The 20,993-nt window shown below is 36.1% G+C and overlaps 1 protein-coding gene across 4 annotated transcripts in view; it reads right to left on the bottom strand.

Moving 5' to 3' along the window:
• LOC124947902 (uncharacterized N-acetyltransferase DDB_G0290199-like) overlaps positions 1-20,993 on the bottom strand; it is a 457,589-nt gene that overhangs the window by 124,543 nt on the left and 312,053 nt on the right. For 2 of the 4 annotated variants that reach the window (XM_047490690.1, XM_047490692.1), the window contains exon 3: positions 20,460-20,828. In XM_047490690.1, coding sequence (XP_047346646.1) covers positions 20,460-20,828 — 369 coding nt within the window. Of the gene's footprint in view, positions 1-18,726; positions 20,035-20,459; positions 20,829-20,993 lie in introns of those variants that run through there. The other 2 variants (XR_007100540.1, XM_047490691.1) reach the window with 2 other exon arrangements.

The following is a 20,993-nucleotide window of genomic DNA, read 5'->3' as shown; positions in this document are numbered from 1 at the left end:
CAACGCAAACGCGAGCTCGCAGCAATGCAAGCGATAAATTAATGGGCAGGTAGCAGACGGATTGGCTGAATGATTGTCGAACATTTATTCAACGCATGCAACAGTTGTTCTTTTCAGAAAAACGAAAGATATTGACAGACAAATTTTGTGGAATCAAGTCTGTAGCAATCCGTAGTACGTGTCTACGTTGATATATGCAATTAAACAAAATATTTTTTGACGACGGTAGACATTCGTCAAAGAAAAGAAGTAAAAAAAAAAACAAAGAAAAGAAAAGAAAAGAAAAGAAAAGAAAAAGAAAGAAGAAAGATGAAACAGATTAGCGAATAACTCGACATACATACGTATACGGGGTGTCCAAAAAGTATGGGACCAAACTAATACTAGGTATTACTGAAGTCAAATACAATAGATGAAAAAAGTTCATATTAACTTATCTTTAAAATGCTTTATCAAATATATATATATATATATATATATATTCTTTTAAAAATATTTATGATTTATTTCCATTCGTCGAATTAATGATTGCCATATTCTTTCTTTCTGTTTTTTCTATTTCCTTTGGATTCCTATTTATGAGGTTACACAAAAGAATTGATTTACAAAAATACGATGAAAACAAAAGGTGAATTTTGAGAATGCATATAAAATGAATTTACCATTATTTTCAATAGAGTTGGAATATTAAAAAGTATTTGGCAATCACTAATTCGACGAATGGAAATCTACATTATTCCAGAGGGAAGAATTTTCAAATATTTCTTATATTTGATAAAGCATTTATGGAGATAATTTTTTATAAACTTCTTTTTTATCTATTTGACCTTAGTATTATAATACGTAATTTGACCTCATACTTTATGAATATCCCATATATATATATATATATATATATATATATATATATATATATATATATACGAACGTTTCCTCTTTAATATTAAATACAAATATCTATACGAACGAAAAAGATATAATAATGCTTATATAAAGAACAAAAGGGGAGAAATTTGTATCATTATTTCTTTTTTAACGATTACAATATTATATATGTATTTTATGAACTAATAATAAAAAAGAAATAGAACAAAATTGTAACGATGAATTATCATAAGATTATCGTACACTTGCCTGTCACGAAAGCGAATAATATCATTCAGTGACAAGGTTCATTCAAATGTGCACAAGAATATCATTGGAAGATGCATTAATTGTGATATGCATTAATATTTTTAGATTTCATTAACATTTTAAAAAATCCACCGACTTAACGTAATAACGCGATATTATCTGTCTTTTATCAATTCTTTTTCTTTTTCTTTTTCTTTTTCTTTTTCTTTTTTTTTTTCATTTTCTTACTCTTTATTTCCTTCCCTTAGTAAAAGCAGTTTTTAAATGCCGTTACCCAGCTGAGTCACGGTCAAAGTCAGATACGGACATGATATCCGGCAAATGGGAGGGGTGGGTGTTTAAAGGGAGAAGAAGGAAAAAAAAAAAAGAAAAAACATATACACACACGCGCGCGCGCGCGCACACAAAAGACGACTGAAACATCCGGTTCCGGTTGTAGGGTATAAGAACAGGACTTTCTCGCACCACGTAGGGAGACTCTTCGTTAATTAACGTTGCATTTCCGCACTACGTATCGTACAAGATATATACATATATATGTATATATATATATGCGTACATACATTGCAAAGTGTTTGTATGCGTTCGCGTGAGTGAATTCGTGCGTGCCTCAAATGGCATATCATCATCGATTCATGAATGTGTGACTTCGATGACAGAAAAGATTTCATACTTTTTTTTTTTCCAATACATCCAATATACAGTTTAGTATTCATTAGTCCTGTAGCAATTATATAGCTACTTTCTAAACTATAGTTATGGAATTAGTTGAGTATCGATGATCGAATCGCGTGCAAAACGAAAGCAAAGTTCTTCATCTTCTTTCTCTCTCTCTCTCTCTCTCTCTCTCTCTTTCTCTCTTTTTAATCATGATCATTTTTATCCCCATTAATATATATAATCATTGTTATTGTCGTATTAATTTAATCACTTTTTCAAGAGAGAAAATTACGTACAGGTGTATATCGTATTGGATTTATAATTTCTTTCGATATAACAAATGGAATAAATAAAAAAAAGATATCTAATAGGTAGAATAGTTTTTTTATTCAATATAATTCCATTATTATTATTATCTTTTTATTTCCTAATAGATAAATTTTCTTTATCGTTTATTTTATATTTAAAAACAATATAATAAAAAGTGTAATGAGGAAATCGATTATTTTTTTTTTTTTTCTTTCTTTCTTTTCTTCAAATTAGATGAAAGAACCTTTTAAGTATGAATTTCTCTTCTAGTTCAAAGTATCAATGAAATTCAGAAAACATGATTCTGTGAAAGTATAATTTTCGTTACATATTGTGTGTATATATAAATATATATGTATATATGTTTTATGGCTTTAAAGCATTGAAAAAATTTAACCAACGACAACATCAGCGAAGAAAAGGATTGAAGCGTGAAAATGTTCAAAGTAGAGTTTAATTTAAGTGTATAATATTTATGATTTCATGAATATTGATTAATTGCATTCAATTTCATAAATAAACAGATTAAAGAGAACGGGAAGAAAGAAAAGTGAAAAAGTAAATGTAGATTTGAAAAAATTTGAGTTAAACTTATAAAATATATTACAAGAAAAAAAAAACATTTCTCTCTTTCTCTCTCTCTCTTTCTCTCTCTCTCTCTTTCTCTCTTGCTCTTTATCTTTGACCACGCAAGATATAGTTTCTCGTTTGAATATATAAGTGAATTCGAAAGTTTCTTATTATCCAAAGACGTATATAAGCATTAAAATTCTTCTTAATGAAACGTATCGTCTAAAATAATTCAAAACAAATGAGGAATAATTTCTTACAACTACATGGGTGTAACATAATTAAGGAGTAAACTTATTTGTTTCTTTTTGGATTGTAAATTTTCGACAATCTTATGTAAATAAGTGCAAATAAGAGGAAGTATCAAACGTGTGTTTGTTCATTATCTATGTGGATTCTCACCTTTACAGCTCTTTACAACTTTAAACAAGGACAAAGAGAGCTTAGTTCGTTCTAACTCGCCTGATCAGGCAAGTTCAGACTCGAATGCTTCAATACATATACATATGCATACATATGTATATATATATATATATATATATATATATATATATATATATATATATATATCCGAGCTCGACATCGAGAAGTCGGGAAGTTTCACTTTGATCGAGAGCCACGAAATCATGCAAACGAGGGTTCATCGTGCTCGTCCTAACGAGGATTCATTTATCTTGCCCACGATGTATAAATGTAGATTTCAGCCGACCCAATTTATCCTCGGAGATCAACGAACAAACGCTATAAAGGCCCTTTCCTCATCGTTTGAACATGTATTTAATCGTAGAGAAACCGGTACAGCTCTGAACCCTTTTCGTCTTATTCTAACGTTAATACATATAAAACATATGAACACGAAACGAATGATTCTTTTGTATAATGAATATCTTAAAAGACTTTTAAAAGTAGCACGTTTATATGTATGTTTAAAAAGGACAAACATACCAAAGAATACGATGTTCTTCGAACAAGAAACATTCCATTCTTGTATAATCATTCGGACTATTCATCATTTCGTATCTCAAATGTTCCAAAATTTGTCATGGCCTGTCAAATTTTAATTTCAATAACCGTGTAATTAATTTATTTTTTATATGAACGACGCAAACGACAGATTCTATGGATACTTTCGATCAAATTATATCTAAGAAAAAATTTCTTTATGCATCCCTTTTACCCTTACCATCCTTCACCTTTACTCCTTCACTCCCCACCACCACCCCCACTCCTGCTCCCGTCCATTTCCTCTTAACCTTTTTCTATCTTTCTTTCTTACGGTCCATTTTCTAAATATCACGAGTTATTTAATATAACGAAGAAACATTGTTTCCCCTTTGCATTTACACGAGCTACGAGAAATGCATTAATAACCGTACTAACGAATCGAGCGCGACGATTCCGTGCGCGTTCTCGATTATATTACGAGTGATTGACATTAATCAAGTACGCTGCGATTTAATAAAACCATTTGAATTACGTTCCTCGGCCGTTCGCGTTGCAAATTGCGTGATATTCAATATTTCATTGCGGGCGGGGTGAAGGTGGGAGGAGGGGGGAGGTTTAGGTACGGCGTTCCGCTGAGTGAAAATTTATGTCGGTGCGCGCGCGTCGAGAGAGAGAGAGAGAGAGAGAGAGAGATATATATATATATTCGACCAACCAATTCGACCAAACGGAGAATTTTGAGTTTGCGAAGAGCGCGTACGTTTAAAATCAACGTTGAGAAATATACGACGAATCAACTACCGACTATCCTGGTAATCTCGAAAAACGTCAAATTATTATTATACTCTCTCAATAAATTAAACGATATTGCAGATATTTCAGGTAGATAAGTATGCGTGTGAGCGTAAGTCGACATGATGATGATTATCGTGAGCTATGTCGTTAAAAAAAAAATTTTAATTTCGGACCGGAGTGATAAATGGTAGAGCGACATTGGAATGAAAAAAATGAGGGAGTTGAACTTTTTCGGAAAATGGAGAGGAACTAGTGAAAATGGGCATTAGTTGGAGGGAGAGAGAGAGAGAGAGAGAGAGAGATGGTCCGAGAGAAAACGATCCAGTACCGCGTGTATCGAGAATCGGTAATTCGTCGGCCTTTAATTAAACGTAACTGTTTTAATATCCTGGACATGTGACAGCGATCATGTAATTATCGCCGAGGTCCATGACGCGGAACGTACAAATTAAAACGAGCCAATAGGCGAACGGGTGCGCGGTTTAACGGAGCTTCGCTCTTTTCCTCTTGCTGTCAATGATGGATATGAGAGTTTATCTCTCTCTCTCTCTCTCACTCTCTCTCTCTCTCTCTCTCTCTAACTCACTTTCTCTCGTTATCTCATTTATTACATATAATAAATATAAGTATTATTATCACGCGTTTAATAATAAAAATATGAATGGAGATAAAAAGCTAGCCGACGAAAGTTGATTGGATGGGAAATATATCATTTCTATGTTTCTTTTTTTTCTTCTTTTTCCTCTCATCTCTCAGTTTAATTCAAAAAAAAAAAGAAAAAAAAAATAAATAAATAAATAAATAAAAAAGAAAAAAAGAGAAGAAGGAGAGAAGAGGAAAAAAAAAAAAAGGAGTGCCACGATATGATCCTATTATTTTCATTTTCGATAAGGAAAATGTTCGTCCGATTTATTTCACGCGCGAGTTTCAACGTCATTTGTGAAAATCAACGGATCAAAACGGATATCAAGGACGCATTCGAGTCCAAGAGAAATTTCATTGGTGAATAGAAGAGCTTTCGAGATTGAAACGAACGAACATTTCTACGTGCGTGTCTTGCGAGGACATTTTCATTTCGCTTATATAACATTATATCTAATACAAACGATAGAACTTGTATCATACTAAAAATATCCATTTCATTATCTTCAACGTTTGTTAGTATTAACAAGGAAAGAAAAAGAATTAATTAATTAGATGGTAAAAGATAGAAAGTATTATCCAAGCGAAAATCGTGAATCTCTCATTAAATCGTACGATACAACGATGAATATTAACAAGTATAGAAAGCTTCAAGAGCACATACAAATGTGCTCGTACAGATACACATACACACACACACACACACACACACACATATGCATACATACATGCATACATACATGTACATACATACATATATACATATTCGGTAACTTTAAATCCTTCTTTATTTATATCGATTACCTTTTTACGTGCCCCCATGTTGAACGTTTGCCGATTTTGCTTTGTATTCAAATCCACGCATGCCGTCGTATTGGAAGCACTCACGTGCGAACAAACCGCTTATTCCTTATTCCATGGGCGAATATAAACTATTCACGGTAGATACGAACGGAATATAGAAAGCTCGTGGCACTCGTTCGATTGGTGCAAGCTCTCTATCTCTTATTGCACGCCGTCGTATCGCCCATTGCAAACTTGCCCACTCTCGTATATTCAAAAATCCGTTTTAAAAATCTACTGTACTCTCGCCTTTGTATGTGCATTCAAGCGTCTGTGTACATACGCACGTATATTATATGTACCTATGTATATATATATATATACACTCATGTGTGTGTGTGTGTACGGACTCGTGTGTACGTGTGTATATATATATATATATATATATATATGTATATTCGTTTATTCCTCGAAGAATATTCGCCCTCACGAGCGTAAGTTCACTGTTCGAACTTTCTACTGTTCGTCACAATTTCGATTATTTCATATAACGTAAATACGATTGCAGTAAATTCCGTTAAATTGGATGCAAAAACGGGATTACGTAAATGGTACATTGTAAGCTTTGCTTTTTAGAAGCTGCCTTGGTGTAAACGAGCAGCAAAGTACATCAAGGTGTCTATCCATTTACGGTGATAAAACGGAAATACCTGTAACGGAGGTCTGCTGAGGTAAGTACATGGAGAGAGAGTGACAGAGAGAGAGAGAGAGAGAGAGAGAGAGTGAGAGAAAGAAAGAAAGTAAATGTAGAAACGAGAACAGAAGAGAAAGAGAGAGAGAGAGTGAGAAAGAGAGATTTAAGAAAAGACGATGCACGTTAAAAGAGAAAAGGAAGACGGAACGAAGGACGAGAAGGCTCCTGGTAATTGTCACCGTTGCTTCGTCGTTTTCATCAGAGAATAGAGGAGATGGAGAAGGTTATGGGTTGGGGTTGGGGGAAGAGGGGGTGGCAAAGCTTCCTGAAAGCTCTACAAATTGCGTACCCTTTGCGTTCCATTCGCCTGAACGTACCGACTGGGGATCATAAATTTTCATTATTTTATAGTCAACGCCTCCGTTTATATCCGCAACAAGCTAGAGTAGAGAAGGAGAAAGACAACAGACGGAATAAGAGAAATAGAGAGCTTGATAGAGGATTTGAAATAGCTTGAGGGGGAGGGTGGGAGGTAGGATGAGAAAAGAAGAGTCGAGAGACGGGAACTCACAAAACTAGCAATTTCAAACGTTTACATCTTTATCAGTTTCAAAGATTTCTCCTTTCATTATTTTGTTTTATCGTTCACCTTCTTAAATAATAATCTTATATCCTTTTTTAATACTTCCGTACGATCAATTCCCCTTTCGATAAAATTTCTCTTGAAATTTCATCCATTTTATATATCCTCTGATTAATCTTCTATCGTTACATTTCATCTACTTTTTTGTTTTTTTTTTTTTTTTTTTTTTTTTTTTGATATGAACGTGACTTTTAACGCACGATATAATAAATCTCAGAATCTTAATGTAAGATTTTATATAAGAAGGCGAATTCATGATTTATACATTTAACCATTCACCTTATACACAAATACTATATTATACAATGTTAAACAGCTAGGAAGTGTGATGTGTTATATATTATTTAAATCTATTTCATAATTAAATTATCCAAGAGATTTTCAAATAATGATATTAAACGACGTATAAATTCTTTAGTACTATAATCAATGACGATAGTATGTGTTTACGTATCTAGAATATATAATTTTTGATTATGAATAGAAGAAGTTGAATAAGATAGAAATAAATACATGAAGCATTTAGGTGATAGTTTATGTATGTTTATATATGTGTGTGTATATCGGTTAGTATGATCGATACGACGGAGAGGGAAGGTATCAACGAGAATGAAAGTAACCACGTAGAATGGCATGCGAGCCGGTGAAAGGATCGAGAGTGGATAGACTAATAGAATGCGCAAGGATTTGCATGTCGTAAAGCAATAAGAATGAATTGCGGTAGCAGATTTCCAACGAGATATACAAGAGATTAGAGGAAAGTAATTTTCGATCGATTTGTATGAAAGTAAGAGTTGTGTCCTTGAAATGAAAATAAATTTTTTCTCTTCTCTTTTTCTTTTTTTTTTTTTTTTTTTCTAAATAACTTCAACCTACACCACAGAGATATATCAATAATATTTAAATCAATTTATTTATATGAAGCTTACGATGACTTGATGATTTGATTCAATTTTTTAATTACGTATCAAAATTTCCATACTGACAAATTCTTTATCATTTCTCCTTCTTCTTCGTCGAATGGAAAATAAAATACAATTATTTGATACAAAACGAAAGATTTAAGATTTAGAATAGAGAGCAAAGGTCGGCCCTTTTATAAGACTCTATGTTGAGAGAATCGAACGTTCACCGATACCTAAAAGGCCACCCATGCTTTCTAATTTATTACAGTTGCTTTAGCACGACGAAGCCCAGGGCTGATCGGAAACCTGCGAGAGGTTGCACGTACTCCTTTAGTTGTTTCGAACTCGTATACACTTCGCCTAGAAACTCGGCTTCTTGCACGTTGCCTTCTTTGCCTCCCTCCCAAGCCCCCATCCCCATCCCCATTCCCATCCCCATCCCCGATCCCTTCTACGTCCCATTCTTCCTCCGCTTCTTCCCTTTTTTTGTTACCCTTTTTCTTTCATTTATTTATTTTGTTTCTATTTTTCTTTCTTTTTTTTTTTTTATTTTTTTTTTACTTTTAACAGCAGCCTATGGCCATAGCCTTTGCAACATCGTAAATATTATTTATCCGTTCTTTCTTTCTTTCGTCGAGATATTCGATCATTAGTGAAGCCCTTTCGATGATCACCACGGATGTTTTCAAATCGTTAACTCGAGAATAACGATAGCGATCTTCCTCGTTGGAGAAACGCGTGTGGGCGTCTCGCGAAAGATCGAACAAATAACAGAAGAGAAATAAAGAGAGAGAGAGAGAGAGAGAGAGAGAGAGAAGGAGAGGGAGAGAAGGAGAGGGAGAGAGAGGGCAATAAGAAACGTAAGGATAGAAAGAAGGTTGGATACTGCGAGGAGATGCACAGAGATGGGAGGGAACGAAAGGAGGATAGGGTTATACTAATAACTACTACTGCCTAAGGCCTAAATCGTTGGCCTATGTCTCATACGGATGAAATATCACCGTCGAAGAGCTTAGGAATTAAAATGATCAAGGCGGGTGGCCCATGCGCGATTCCTTACATTAAATTAATGGCTATTCTTGTGGATTTATATTTGAACGATAGATCGTTCGTTCAACGATCATTATTATTCTTTTTCATTGTATTACATCGCACAGTCTTTTGACTGTTTACTGGATAAAAATGGAGTAAGAAGAAAAACCAAACAAAAAAAAAAAAAAAAAAAAAAAAAAAAAAAAAAAAGAGAAAGAAAAGAAAAGAAAAGAAAAAAAAGAAGAAAAACAATTTTCCTTCCATTCTTCTGACATACGTCTCTCTATATTCTCTTTCGAATTCGAAAGGAAATATCGTTTCATCCCCAAAACAGTTACGGCCCTGAGGGGTTCGGTCTGCAAGGGGTGGGTCCTTTAAATTACTCCGCACGCGGGAAACAATAAACTCGCGAAGTTTATGGCAACGTCCCGACCGAAAGAGGGAAACGATGGACTCTCGGTTTAATTTCAACGGAATCGTGCCGCAGAACACACAGGTGCGTAAGCCACGTCTACTGCATCCGCGTGTACTATGGTACTATCGATATACGTCTGCCAGTGGAAGAGAGAGAAAACTCGCTCTAGTATTCACTATTTATATCACTGTCACTATGCCGAGCCATGAATTACTATCACGCTCATTTCTCTTCCTGCTCGTTGCAGGATATCAGTACAGCTCTCTGTGAGAGTTTGAATGAATAATTTCATTTCTTTCACTCTCCCTCTCCCACCCTCTCCCACCCTCTCTCATCCTCCCCCCTCTCTCACTCTCTCTATTTATCTATCTATCTCTATCTCTTTCATGTTTATCTATTGAATTTGTTTTCCTTTATTTTTATATAACGATCGTAAAGATACGTAAGAGCTTTTTTTTCTTTCTTTTTTTCTTTCTTTCTTTCTTTCTTTCTTTCTTTCATTCAGGTAACGCGAGTCGGTTTATTTCTATTTCCGATTTTTCTCTGACTTTACTCCTGAAGGTAACTCGACTCACGATAGTCGGTTCTCGTAACGAAATTTTCTCTTTCTCTCTTTCATTTGGGTTGGTCCTCTATTAGCCTCATTTCCACCCACGTCGCCCTTGCAAATCGCATCCATTCTTGTATTTCTTTCTCTTTTTCCCTCTTCTTTCCGTACTCCGACGCGTTTTCTCGCGGTATGCAAATTGGACTTTCGGTCTTGGCTCGCGCGTAATAAACGCGGATTACGAGAGTACAAGAGAGTACTTCACGTAGGTCGGCTTTTGTCGTGGTACCGCATTGTAATCAGCATAGCATTGATATCTTTATCCGTTCGTTTAATGTAAGAACCGTCCTTACTTCTCTTTTCTTATATCTTTTTCTATCTTCATAGAACTTGTATTTTTCTTTATTATTTATCTTGAAAGATAATCGTAAAATTTCTCGTACAATTTTATAATAAAAGTCTGTTAAAAGATGAACGATTGATAAACATTTGAAAAGAAACGTAAGTAAAAATATAGATTGTAAAGTATCACAAACGTTGAACGAAGAACAACACACTCTCACATTCCTAACATTATCAATTCAAATTCATAAGAGAAAGAACATTATCAGAACTTTTTTATTTTTTTCCATATCTTATCGATTCTAAACGATTGATAGAATTTATTCTAAATAATTATATGTATGTATATATATATATATATTTATTTATTTAAAATTAAATTTTTCATACGTCGACATAATCGAAGAGTTAAATGTTCGTAATGAAAATTAAAGTAAATGAATATTTGTATGGTCACCAAAGAATCGTTCGGTATGATGTCGACGTCAAACGAACGTGGATTTCGACGAGAGTATGTTAGAATGTCGAAGACTGAGAAATCCCGAGGCCTTGGCTATTTGCTCGACCCTTGAGACGCGATCGAATCTGAAACGAAGAAGCGACGGGCATCCGCCAAGAACCAGCTAGGAGAAGTCAAAGAGAGGAAGAGTGAGATAGAGAACGAGAGAGAGAGAGAGAGACCAAGAGAGAGATGGAATTCGAGAAGCTGCGAGAAGCTACGTCGTCCTCAACGAGAAGAGATAAAGAAACTCGTTCCGTGTACGTGCGCTCACGTACGAATGTTCTTTGGGAGAACCGAAGATGAGAAAGGAAACTGAAAGAGAGAGTGTGGGAGAAAGAGAGAGAGAGAGAGAGAGAGAGAGAGAGAGAGAGAAATACAGAGAAAGCAAGGGGACAGAAGTTTCTGTCGTCAAACGAATTGCGAGTGCATGGCTCGGAGAAGCTCCTCCTCCGAGTGAGGAATGCGTAGGTATCCTCAGAAAACATCAAAGCAACGGTGGGAACGATTGAAATTGTTTCCCCGACCACGGAGACGAGTCCTTCCTTTCCTACGTTATCCTACCTTCCTTTCTTTCTTCCTTCCTTCTTTCCTTTCTTCCTTCCTAGTTGAACTCGTCTTATCCTTCTGTGCCTATCCCTGATCAGTCGGTTCAGGTTACTTCTACGAAGGATTGATAAGACTGACTCATTCCTAGACTTTCTTCTCTCTCTCTCTCTCTCTCTCTCTCTCTCTCTCTTAGTAGGCTTCCTTCGATCATGGCTGATACTACCTTTCGATTGTCTTCCATGGACAACAAATTACATTCCATCGCGTGTGTCGACTGTCCATTGATTTTGTCTCCTTTCTTTGCTCTTTTCAACTTTCTCGTATCTTTAACGATTCATCCGTCTTTCTGTATCTCTCTCTCCCTCTCTCTCTCTCTCTCTCTCTCTTGATCCATCTATCTATCTATCTTTCTCTTTCTTTCTCGTCGTTGAAATACTTTGGTCAACGACTTCGTCTTCTCTGTTTGTCGAACTCTCCTCTCGTCGTTTCTACGTTCGAAGATGGTCCCATTGCCCGAAGGACCAGGGAAGAAAATAAAAAGATAGCTGGACGCCTAACGAACCACCCGCCTGCCCGTTTAACGTTTGCACGAAGAGTATGTTTGTATGTGCATCTGAAAGAGAGAGAAAGAGATAGACATCTTTAACGTACCGTTCGAGTTAGGAGGACTCTTGCTTACTGAAAGCGACGAAGCAAACTTCGAAAGCGCGTTCTCTCGACGGAAAACATCTCGTTCGTCATCTTCTCTTCTCCTTAGTCGCATCGGTCTGCTTTTTCGATTATATCCCCTAGCGTACACCTTTTTTTTTTTTCAGCTCCTTTATTTTCGAAGAGATCTTCCTCCTCGAAGGAGTTTCGAACGATCGATCCATCCTAACTTTTTTTTTTTTTTTTATCTCTAAGAAATCATTAACGATACGAATATTATCGTATACGATACGAAATCTTGTGCTTCGTGATAATGAAAAAGGAATGATAGAGAGAAAGAGAGAGAGAGAGAGAGAGAGAGAGAGAGAGAGAGAGAGAAGAAAGAAAAAAAGAAAAAAAAGATATAAAAAGAAGGAAAAAAGATAGAAGAAGAGAGAGAGAGAGAGAGAGAGAGAATTGGAAAAAAAGCTTCTAACGTTCAGAGTGGGAAATTATACGAATGACGTTATCGCGAAAAAGTAATTTGGTTTCATGCTAATAGGCCCGCTTTTTCCCCCACCTTTCCACATCTCTCCTCCTCTTCCTCCTCCTCCTCCTATCATCACGGCCCTCGAGTGTTCCTTCTGCTCTTTTCCTTGAATAATGTATAAGTTCGAGCTTAGGTGTGATAACGCGGCGAAGCCTTCGAGAAGAAGCTCTCACTCTCTTTCTCTGTCTCTCCTGGGCCATTCTCGATAGAAGAGAAACAGAGATAGATAGATAGATAGATAGAAATAGAGAAGGAGAGAGTGTAAGAGAGACAAAGAAAGAAAAAGAAAAGGAAAGAGAACGAGAAAGGGAACATCATTTCCCACTTAGTTCGATATTAAAAGGGATTCGGGTCGTTCCGTTCAAAATTCGATCATCGGTTTTGTTCGGCAATGAAAGGACACGACCGATATCGTTAGCGTAATTTTCTTTAGTCATTCTTCCCTTTCGATAGATATCCTGTGAAAATCGATCAAGCCTTTTACTTTATTTTATTTAATACAATATAGAAGATATACAAGTTTCTATGGGTTTCTATTGGTTCTCATTAGAAATTCTTTCGAATATTCGCTCGTCGTATGTCGCGATCCATATACCACGTATATAAGAAAAGTTCGTTTCAATTCGATACGATGTTCCAATCGAAAGCAAAACGACACGAGGAAGGGGATGGAAATGAGACTGGTAATTCGTAAACAAGTGGTAGAGAAGGAGGAGCCTCGCTTAAGTCCACGAAGGGGAAAAAGAAAGAGGATAGGCAGAAATGTGTAAGGCGATGGCTGAAAAAGAAAAAGAGAAACAGAGAGAGAGAAACAGAGAGAGAGAGAAAGAGAGAGAGATGGTAATACGAAGAGGCAAAGTTTCGAGAATCGAAATCAGGCGTAAGGGACGTCCCTCGAGTATAAAACTTGCTCGTAGCGCCAGGAACTGTACGTAACGGAACTGGAAGGAAATCGGAAAGAAGTCAGAGGTCCGTGTAGGAAAATGTCGAGAAAAAAGAGAAAGTGAAAGGAGAGATAAAGAGACAGTAAGAGAGAAACGAGGAAAGAGAAAAGAAGATAGTGTTTGAGAGACAAAGAAGAAATAAGGATAAGAGAGGGAGGGAGAGAGAGAGAGAGAGAGAGAGAGAGAGAGAGAGAGAGAGAGAGAGAGGAAAAGAGGGAAGCAGAGGGAAAGAAAGAGAAGAGAAAAGAGGACGGATGAAAATAGGGGCAACTCCGGACATGACCCTTCAGTTGAAATATTTTTGTCGGCATTGCCATTGGACATACGAAACAAACTTCTATATTTTCTTACCTTTTGTTAATCGAGCGAATATACATAAATATTACGAGATAAGATCAGGCTTAGAAAGGGGAAAATTAAAATAGGACCGAAATGAAGATCGAACGTGAGATTGTGTGAGATTTGATAAAAACAAAGGAAAAAAAAAAAAAAGTAGAAAAAGAAAAAGAAAGATTAAAAATTATCGAGTTGATTAACAGTCATTAAAATAGAACTTATATATATATATATATATATATATATATATATATATCCGATAAGTTTCAAACATTTTGATAGAATGATTTAATTTAATATATTATGTAAATCGTCGTTTAGATTATCAACTGATGGAGTTGTTTATACGTTATCCAATCGATTTAACTATCTCGGTTGAATACTAATCATTTATATTAATCTATCATTGTATCTATAATGTCGAAATATGAATAGAATGATAGAGAGCTTTTATATTTGCGACACGTCGTAATGACTAAATTGTTATGCGTCGATCGTTCGTAAGAAAGAGAGACAGGGATAGAGAGAAAAAGAGACCGAGAACGAAAGAGAGAAAGAGAGAGAGAGAGAGAGAGAGAGAGAAGGTCTTAATCGAAAAGTGTGATGGAGTTAAAAAGAAAACGAAGGAGTCGTAAATCGTAACGTAAACGTCGGCATTAACGTTTGTTGCCTATCGTAAATGAGAAGGAAGGATATTTATCGATAGCCATTGATAGGGGGGGAGGGGAGGGGAGGGGGGAGAGAGAGAGGAAAAATCGATGGATTTTACGCTTTTTAATGCGACGAGTTTTACGTCCCTGAAAAGTTGCTTACCTCGGAGGAAAACGGAGGCGAAGACGAGGGGCAAAAAAAAAGAAGAAAAAAAAGAAAAGAAAAGAAAAAAAAAAAAAAAGAAAAAGTGAATAAAATATGATAAAACGTGAAGTAGAGCAGTTGGTTGGAATCGTAGTTATTATTTATCAAAGATGTTCGAGAAAAAAAAGTTACTTATCTTGAATAGGTTGTTGAAATTAAATAAGAGCTAAAGAAAGAAAGAAAGAGAAAGAAAAAAAGATAAAGAAGTAGAAGTAGAAGTAGAAGAAGAAAAAGAAGAAGAAGAAGAAGAAGAAGAAGAAGAAGAAGAAGAAATAGAATGGAAATAAGAAGAAAGAAGAGAGAAGAAGGGGGGGAAAAAACAAGGAGTAAAAAAGAAAAGGAGAAGAAAGAGAAAGGAAATAAGAAGAAAGAAGAGAGAAGAAGGGTTCGAGAAAAAAAAGGAGGAAGTAAAAAAGAAAAGAAGAAAAAAGATAATGAAAATAGAAAGAAAGAAGAGGAGTCTCGCGGAGTTTATCTCGAAGAAGGCTCCGATAGAACAAATCCATGAGAGTCTTCTATGGAGACAGTGATGCTGCGAGTGAGATTAGTCTGTCTTCAAGTAAGCGCTGTGTCGGCGAAGGGTTACGTATTTAATTAAACTGTTACTTCGCATTGATTGCCAAACTTGGTTCACCGGCACGCTGGAGAAGATTATCGAAGTTCTCCGCGCTCCTATCTTGCCCATATCGGGAAAGAGAGAGATAGATAGATAGATAGATAGATAGATAGATAGATAGATAGAGAAAGAGAGAGATAGAGATAGATAGATAGGGAGGGAGAGAAAGAGACAGAGAGGTTACCAAGCAATCTCGCAAACTTCCAAACAGTAATGCCGACGATCTTCTTTGTCGGCTCTCCTTCGGCTTTATTATTATTGTCAGAACATATTGCCATTAACCTAAATCAATAAGAAAGCAGAAATCTTTTACTATTTATTTATTATATTTTTTTTTTTTTTTGCCTTTCATTCTTTCATTTCTATCCCCGTCGATGAACTCACGATGAATAAAGTGAAACGTTATAATTTATTTTCATTAACACGTTTGAAAATTTTCAATCTACCTTTATTCAATTTAAAAAGATTATTTGAATAGATTTGAAATAATATAATTGAATTGATTTCAATTTATAGATGCGACGCAATAGAAATAGCTCGATCATTGAAAATTATATAGTATCATTATTGGAAATATTTTTTGGAAGGAAATAAATCATGATAATTTAATTGGATCTTAACATTTTTTTACTTTTCGACGTAGGACGCGTCATTAAAAAGTCGTCGTTTCCTTTGATACAAAGTTCTAGTAGGTATTGTAAACTCATGAAACGTGAATACGTTGCGTGCTTGACGGTTTCAAGGCAGTCCGCTTCCTTGCCTGAGGCTGTCTCGACAGAATTGTGAGAAGCGTGCCTTCTCTTTCCTGGCACCTCTATCTACTTTTCTCTCTCTCTCTCTCTCTCTCTTCCTCCTCCTCTCTCTATCTCTTTCTCTCTCATTCTCACACTCACACTCACTCTCTCTCTCTCTCTCTCTCTCTGTCTCTCTCTCTCTCTCTCTCTCTTTCCCTCTCCCCTCGTCTTTCTCTTATCCTGTCGATCCTCATACTCGCGAGAGAGGGTGGTACGAATGAACGAACGAAGGTAGGAACGAACGAGAGGGAGTTTCATTTAAGTTAGAAATTGCTTCTTCCGTAGCGATGATGGGCCGCAAATTGGGCGCGAAACGGAACGCATGGGAAAGACCGGAGAGAAGATCACAGACTAGGCGACGATGACGCAAGTATGATGTAGACGACGTAACCGAGGGTTTATCGATTTTTCTCCTATATCTCTACTCACTCTCTCTCTTTCTCTTTCTCTTTCATGTGCAGCACGTAGAATATTTCGCCTTCGTGCCTTCTATCTCTCTATCTCTCTCTCTCTCTCTCTCTCTCTCTCTCTCTCTCTCTCTCGAAATTACGCTCAAGATTTACAAGAAACGATCGGTCGATCAAGTGACATGGAGAGATTATTCTCAGGAAGACGTTACGAGATATGAAGGTGGAAAGATTAGAAGTAAGAAGAAGAAGAAGTAAAAGGAAATAAGAAGAAGAAGAAGGAGAGGGAGACTTACGAGAGATATACACATGAAACTAATGTTCCGTAAGAAGAAAGCAATATACAGGGAGTGAGATTAATTATCCACGACGAGATAACTCGTAAAAAAGAACGGAGAGAATCAGTAAGAGGGAGAAAGATAGTAAGGGGAGAGATAGTCAGAGAAAGAAAGAGATACAGAGATGGAGAGAGAGAGAGAGAGAGAGAGAGATCATTCTTGTCCGTGATAAAGCTCCTATGATTTCTCGGTTGATGTTAGCTTGATTGAGAGGATTCCGGTAGCTTCGAAGATCGTTCAATGACGTTATATTAGATCTAGCAAGGAGAATTTCGCGATGAATTCATTCCCTAACCGGAACTATGATCGAGCCAAAGAAAAAAAATCTTTCTAATAATTCGAATGAATACCCCAGTAGGATTACTTCCGACTCATTAAAGAGCCCCTACTTATAACTCTGTAAAATTCGTCACGCTTGCGTGAGAAGGATAATAATTTGTCAATGTTTATAAACACACCTATATCCCAATTCTTACGTACGATAATGTAAATAAAGATATGAAAAGAATCAGAATCAATGTGCCCGTTGTTATTATTTCATCGTATCAGATAAATAAAAATAAATCGATCTTTCACCTTGATAAATCATGATAGTAGACATCCTCATCAGAAGAGTAGTATTTTGTCTTCGAGGGAAACAACGTCCAAGCGCTGTCGTTGTGATCGAAGACGCTGATATTAATCCATAGAAGCGCAGGCTGCGTGCAGCGTTAATGCAATCGCCTAATGTGCCCTCCGGATGACACGATGATTCCCACTGTCATGCTAATCCGTATAGCACGTAATTGCGCGTTTATGCGTACAACGGGGGAGAGTGAGTGAGTGAGTGAGTGAGCGAGTGAGAGAGAGAGAGAGAGAGAGAGAAGGAATAGAAGGAGGGAGGGAGGGAGAAGCAGAGACAGAGATTGAGAGGGAGGGGAGTGGAGATGAGCTTGAATCGACCTCGAGTATTATGCGTTCAGGATGTGTCGTCCGTGACACACGAGGGATGCCAAGGGGTGAGGTTAGAATTATTTGCTCGTGGAAGAATAGGAAGCAGAATCTAGGCGCGTACGATGATGGATGACGTTGTATATATAAGAAATAAGGACATCGTCGTGCTTTTAAAGAAGGAACGAACGTACGTACGTACGTACGTACGTCATCTCAATGTTGTCGTCATGCTCGAGATTGAAATTCGTTCTGGATTCTTTTTCGTCATTTTTCCCCTTTAGTTCTCGTGCATTTGCCAATTCGTGAATAGTCATTCTGATTCAGCTAAAGTACTAATGCGTTAGGTGGATAGAATGAGATCCTGGCAATGATGATAGCGATTATGAACTTTTCCAAGTATCCCTTGTGGTCCATGAAAAAGCTATACGAGCTGAATAGAAGCTTACCTTAGCACGAAAGAATCACTCTGATATTTTTCGTTTAGTCACCGACAACAATTCCGTAAGGATCTTTGCTTCTTCCATATTTATAAGATTCCTCTGTGATAATGGACGACATGTTCTGTGGAAAGCACCGTAAAGTGTTTCCCCATTCAAGAAAATGAAATCGTTTTTGTTACGAGACCCTCGGAGCCATAGATTTTTCATTCGACCTTTATCACAATGTTAACAGAGAATGTCTATTTTGTAAGATAAAAAGAAAAAAGAAAAAAATTAAGGAAAATATCTTTCCTTTTTTTTTTCTTTTTTTTTTTTTTTTTTTTTTTTTTGTTAACAACAATATATAGTCTGAAATACGTTTATTACGTTTATTATAAATAATGTTTATCTTAAAAATATAATTTCGTTAGGGTGTACAAATAAATCAAATCAAGGTTATAAGTAGAAAATAAATAGATCTCTTTATGAATTATGTCTGATGAGTTTACGATTCTAAATCAACATAGGAGATATAGTATTGCTGAAAGCATCAAACGTATGACTCTTAATTTAGCGATCTCATAGGACGAACCAACGTTCCATGATATATGCCTTTCACGCGCAAGTGTTCGGGTGACTTGTCGGAAACTAGGAAGGTTTCCAGGTGCGGTGTGTCCAAGGAAGGTGGTAGAGGATAGTCTAGAACATAGTAGAGGCATAGAGGCAAAGCTACGCAAGCGGCCTATGTACATATATACCTAGCTCGAAAGCGATACGTCATTTCTGACAAGCCAGCGTGCCGATAACCCACCCTCTCCCTTTTGCTTCCTTCCCTTCTCCACATCCATATACACCCTTCCTCCCGTCGTAGGCAAACCCCCGCGTGTAGCCTCACACCTCATCGCAGTGTGGCCCATCTATCATGTTTGAGTAATGTAGAGACACGATTTCGCGTTATTGCGAATGACTGACTCTGTCGCGATCCAACCTACTTGAACTTTGAGAATTATTGACGGAAAAATATCACTTTTTTCCTTTATCGTTCGATATTATCCTCTAATTCGTTTATACCTTTATATATGTACGTTTATTTTTATATTAAGTGACGTATTATGAAAAAAAGAAAAAAGAAAAATTTGAAAAGAAAAGAAAGTATATAAAGATTATTGTTTTAATTAATTTAATAATTAAACGTATTAAGAAAAGAAATTGGTTAGATAGAAAAAGATAATATCATTGTTCAAATTGATTGGCTGATATAATTATTGTGGTTTCTTTATTTTTTTTTCTTTCCTTAAATTAATCATTCATTTGCCATAAATACGATTTTTATTTTGATGGAAGAGAGGATATTTTTTAAATGAGACAGAATCAATTCTATGGCATATTAGATAAGCATTAGATCCGAACAATTGAGTATGAAAATTGTTTAATATCGAAACTAATTCTTGTAAATAAGATTTTCATTCATTCCAATTGTTTTTCGATTTTTTTTTTTTTTCTTTTTTTTTGATAATAAAACACAAACAGACAGAAGTCAAATTTAAAAAGTGATAAATTTATCTATAGAATGAACTGTCTTCTTTGATCTTAAATCGAATAGTAGATGAATCCAAATTTTAGATTATTGAGCATTGAGATTATTTTAAATAATTTCAAAAAAAGCAAAACAAGTAAAATATAACTGACGTATGTATGTATGTATGTATTTGAGTACGAGGTCGGGAAAAATATCGGGGCATTTTAGTTTTCTGAAAGAGCAATAAACTTAATGGAAACCTTTTGGCTTTCAATGACAAATTCGTAGACAAAGAAGGAGTCAGAAGACCGTGTATAATTCATGTAATTTAGATGAAAAATAGAGATAGAATACGATGACGCATTTCGAAAGGAAGATTTACAACGTAGTAAATTATTAAATAAAAAGATTGAAACTGAAAGAAGATAAATTAATTTCAATGGTATTCGAGAACAAAATAGATAATTCCCATGATAATAATAATAATAATAATAACCGTTTCAGATATAGGAGATATTTTCCAAGTAAAAAATATATTTCGAAAACATTTTCGTTTAAACGATTTGATGATTGACATGCATCGAGTATCGTGTTATCGCGTATATTATACACGATCCATATCGTTTTGGGAAGTATGCTATGGCGCGTTTCACTCACCGTTATGAACGAGGAGGGCGGAGTCACGGGCAACGGTGATCAGATCGCTGTCGGTGAGAGTTTCGTCGGAAGCGTTGCCCGATGTCGGTGTGTCGCTGAGTCCGGCACCACTGCCGGGCATATGATAGAGGGGATGCTGTTGCTGTTGTTGCTGTTGCTGTTGCTGTTGTTGCTGCTGTTGTTGCTGCTGTTGCTGCTGCTGCTGGTAAGCACGTTGCTTATGCTGACTAGCGTTATAGTGATTGAGATGTGACTGGGTGGTCTGATGATTATTTTGAGGATAGGCCGAGCCGCGACCACGCAGACTAGGGGAATTATCCTCACCCTCGCTGCCACTCAGACTGTAGGCCGGGTAAAGCCGTCCCTTCCCTGTAAGAAAAAGTTAGAAAAACTTTAATAAGCCTTTCTCTTTCTCTCTCTCTCTCTTTTTTTTCTTTCTTTATGTATCTCGTTCTTCATTATAGGATCCATTTTAAAAGTCTCAACGACAGTAAAAAACAAAAAAAAAAAAAAGAAAGAAAAAAGAATCTTTAA

The sequence above is a fragment of the Vespa velutina genome, chromosome 3, assembly GCF_912470025.1.
Source record: "Vespa velutina chromosome 3, iVesVel2.1, whole genome shotgun sequence".
Taxonomy (NCBI): Eukaryota; Metazoa; Arthropoda; class Insecta; order Hymenoptera; family Vespidae; genus Vespa; species Vespa velutina.
Note: the sequence above shows the minus strand (reverse complement) of the source record. Positions and strands in the feature narration are given on the sequence as shown.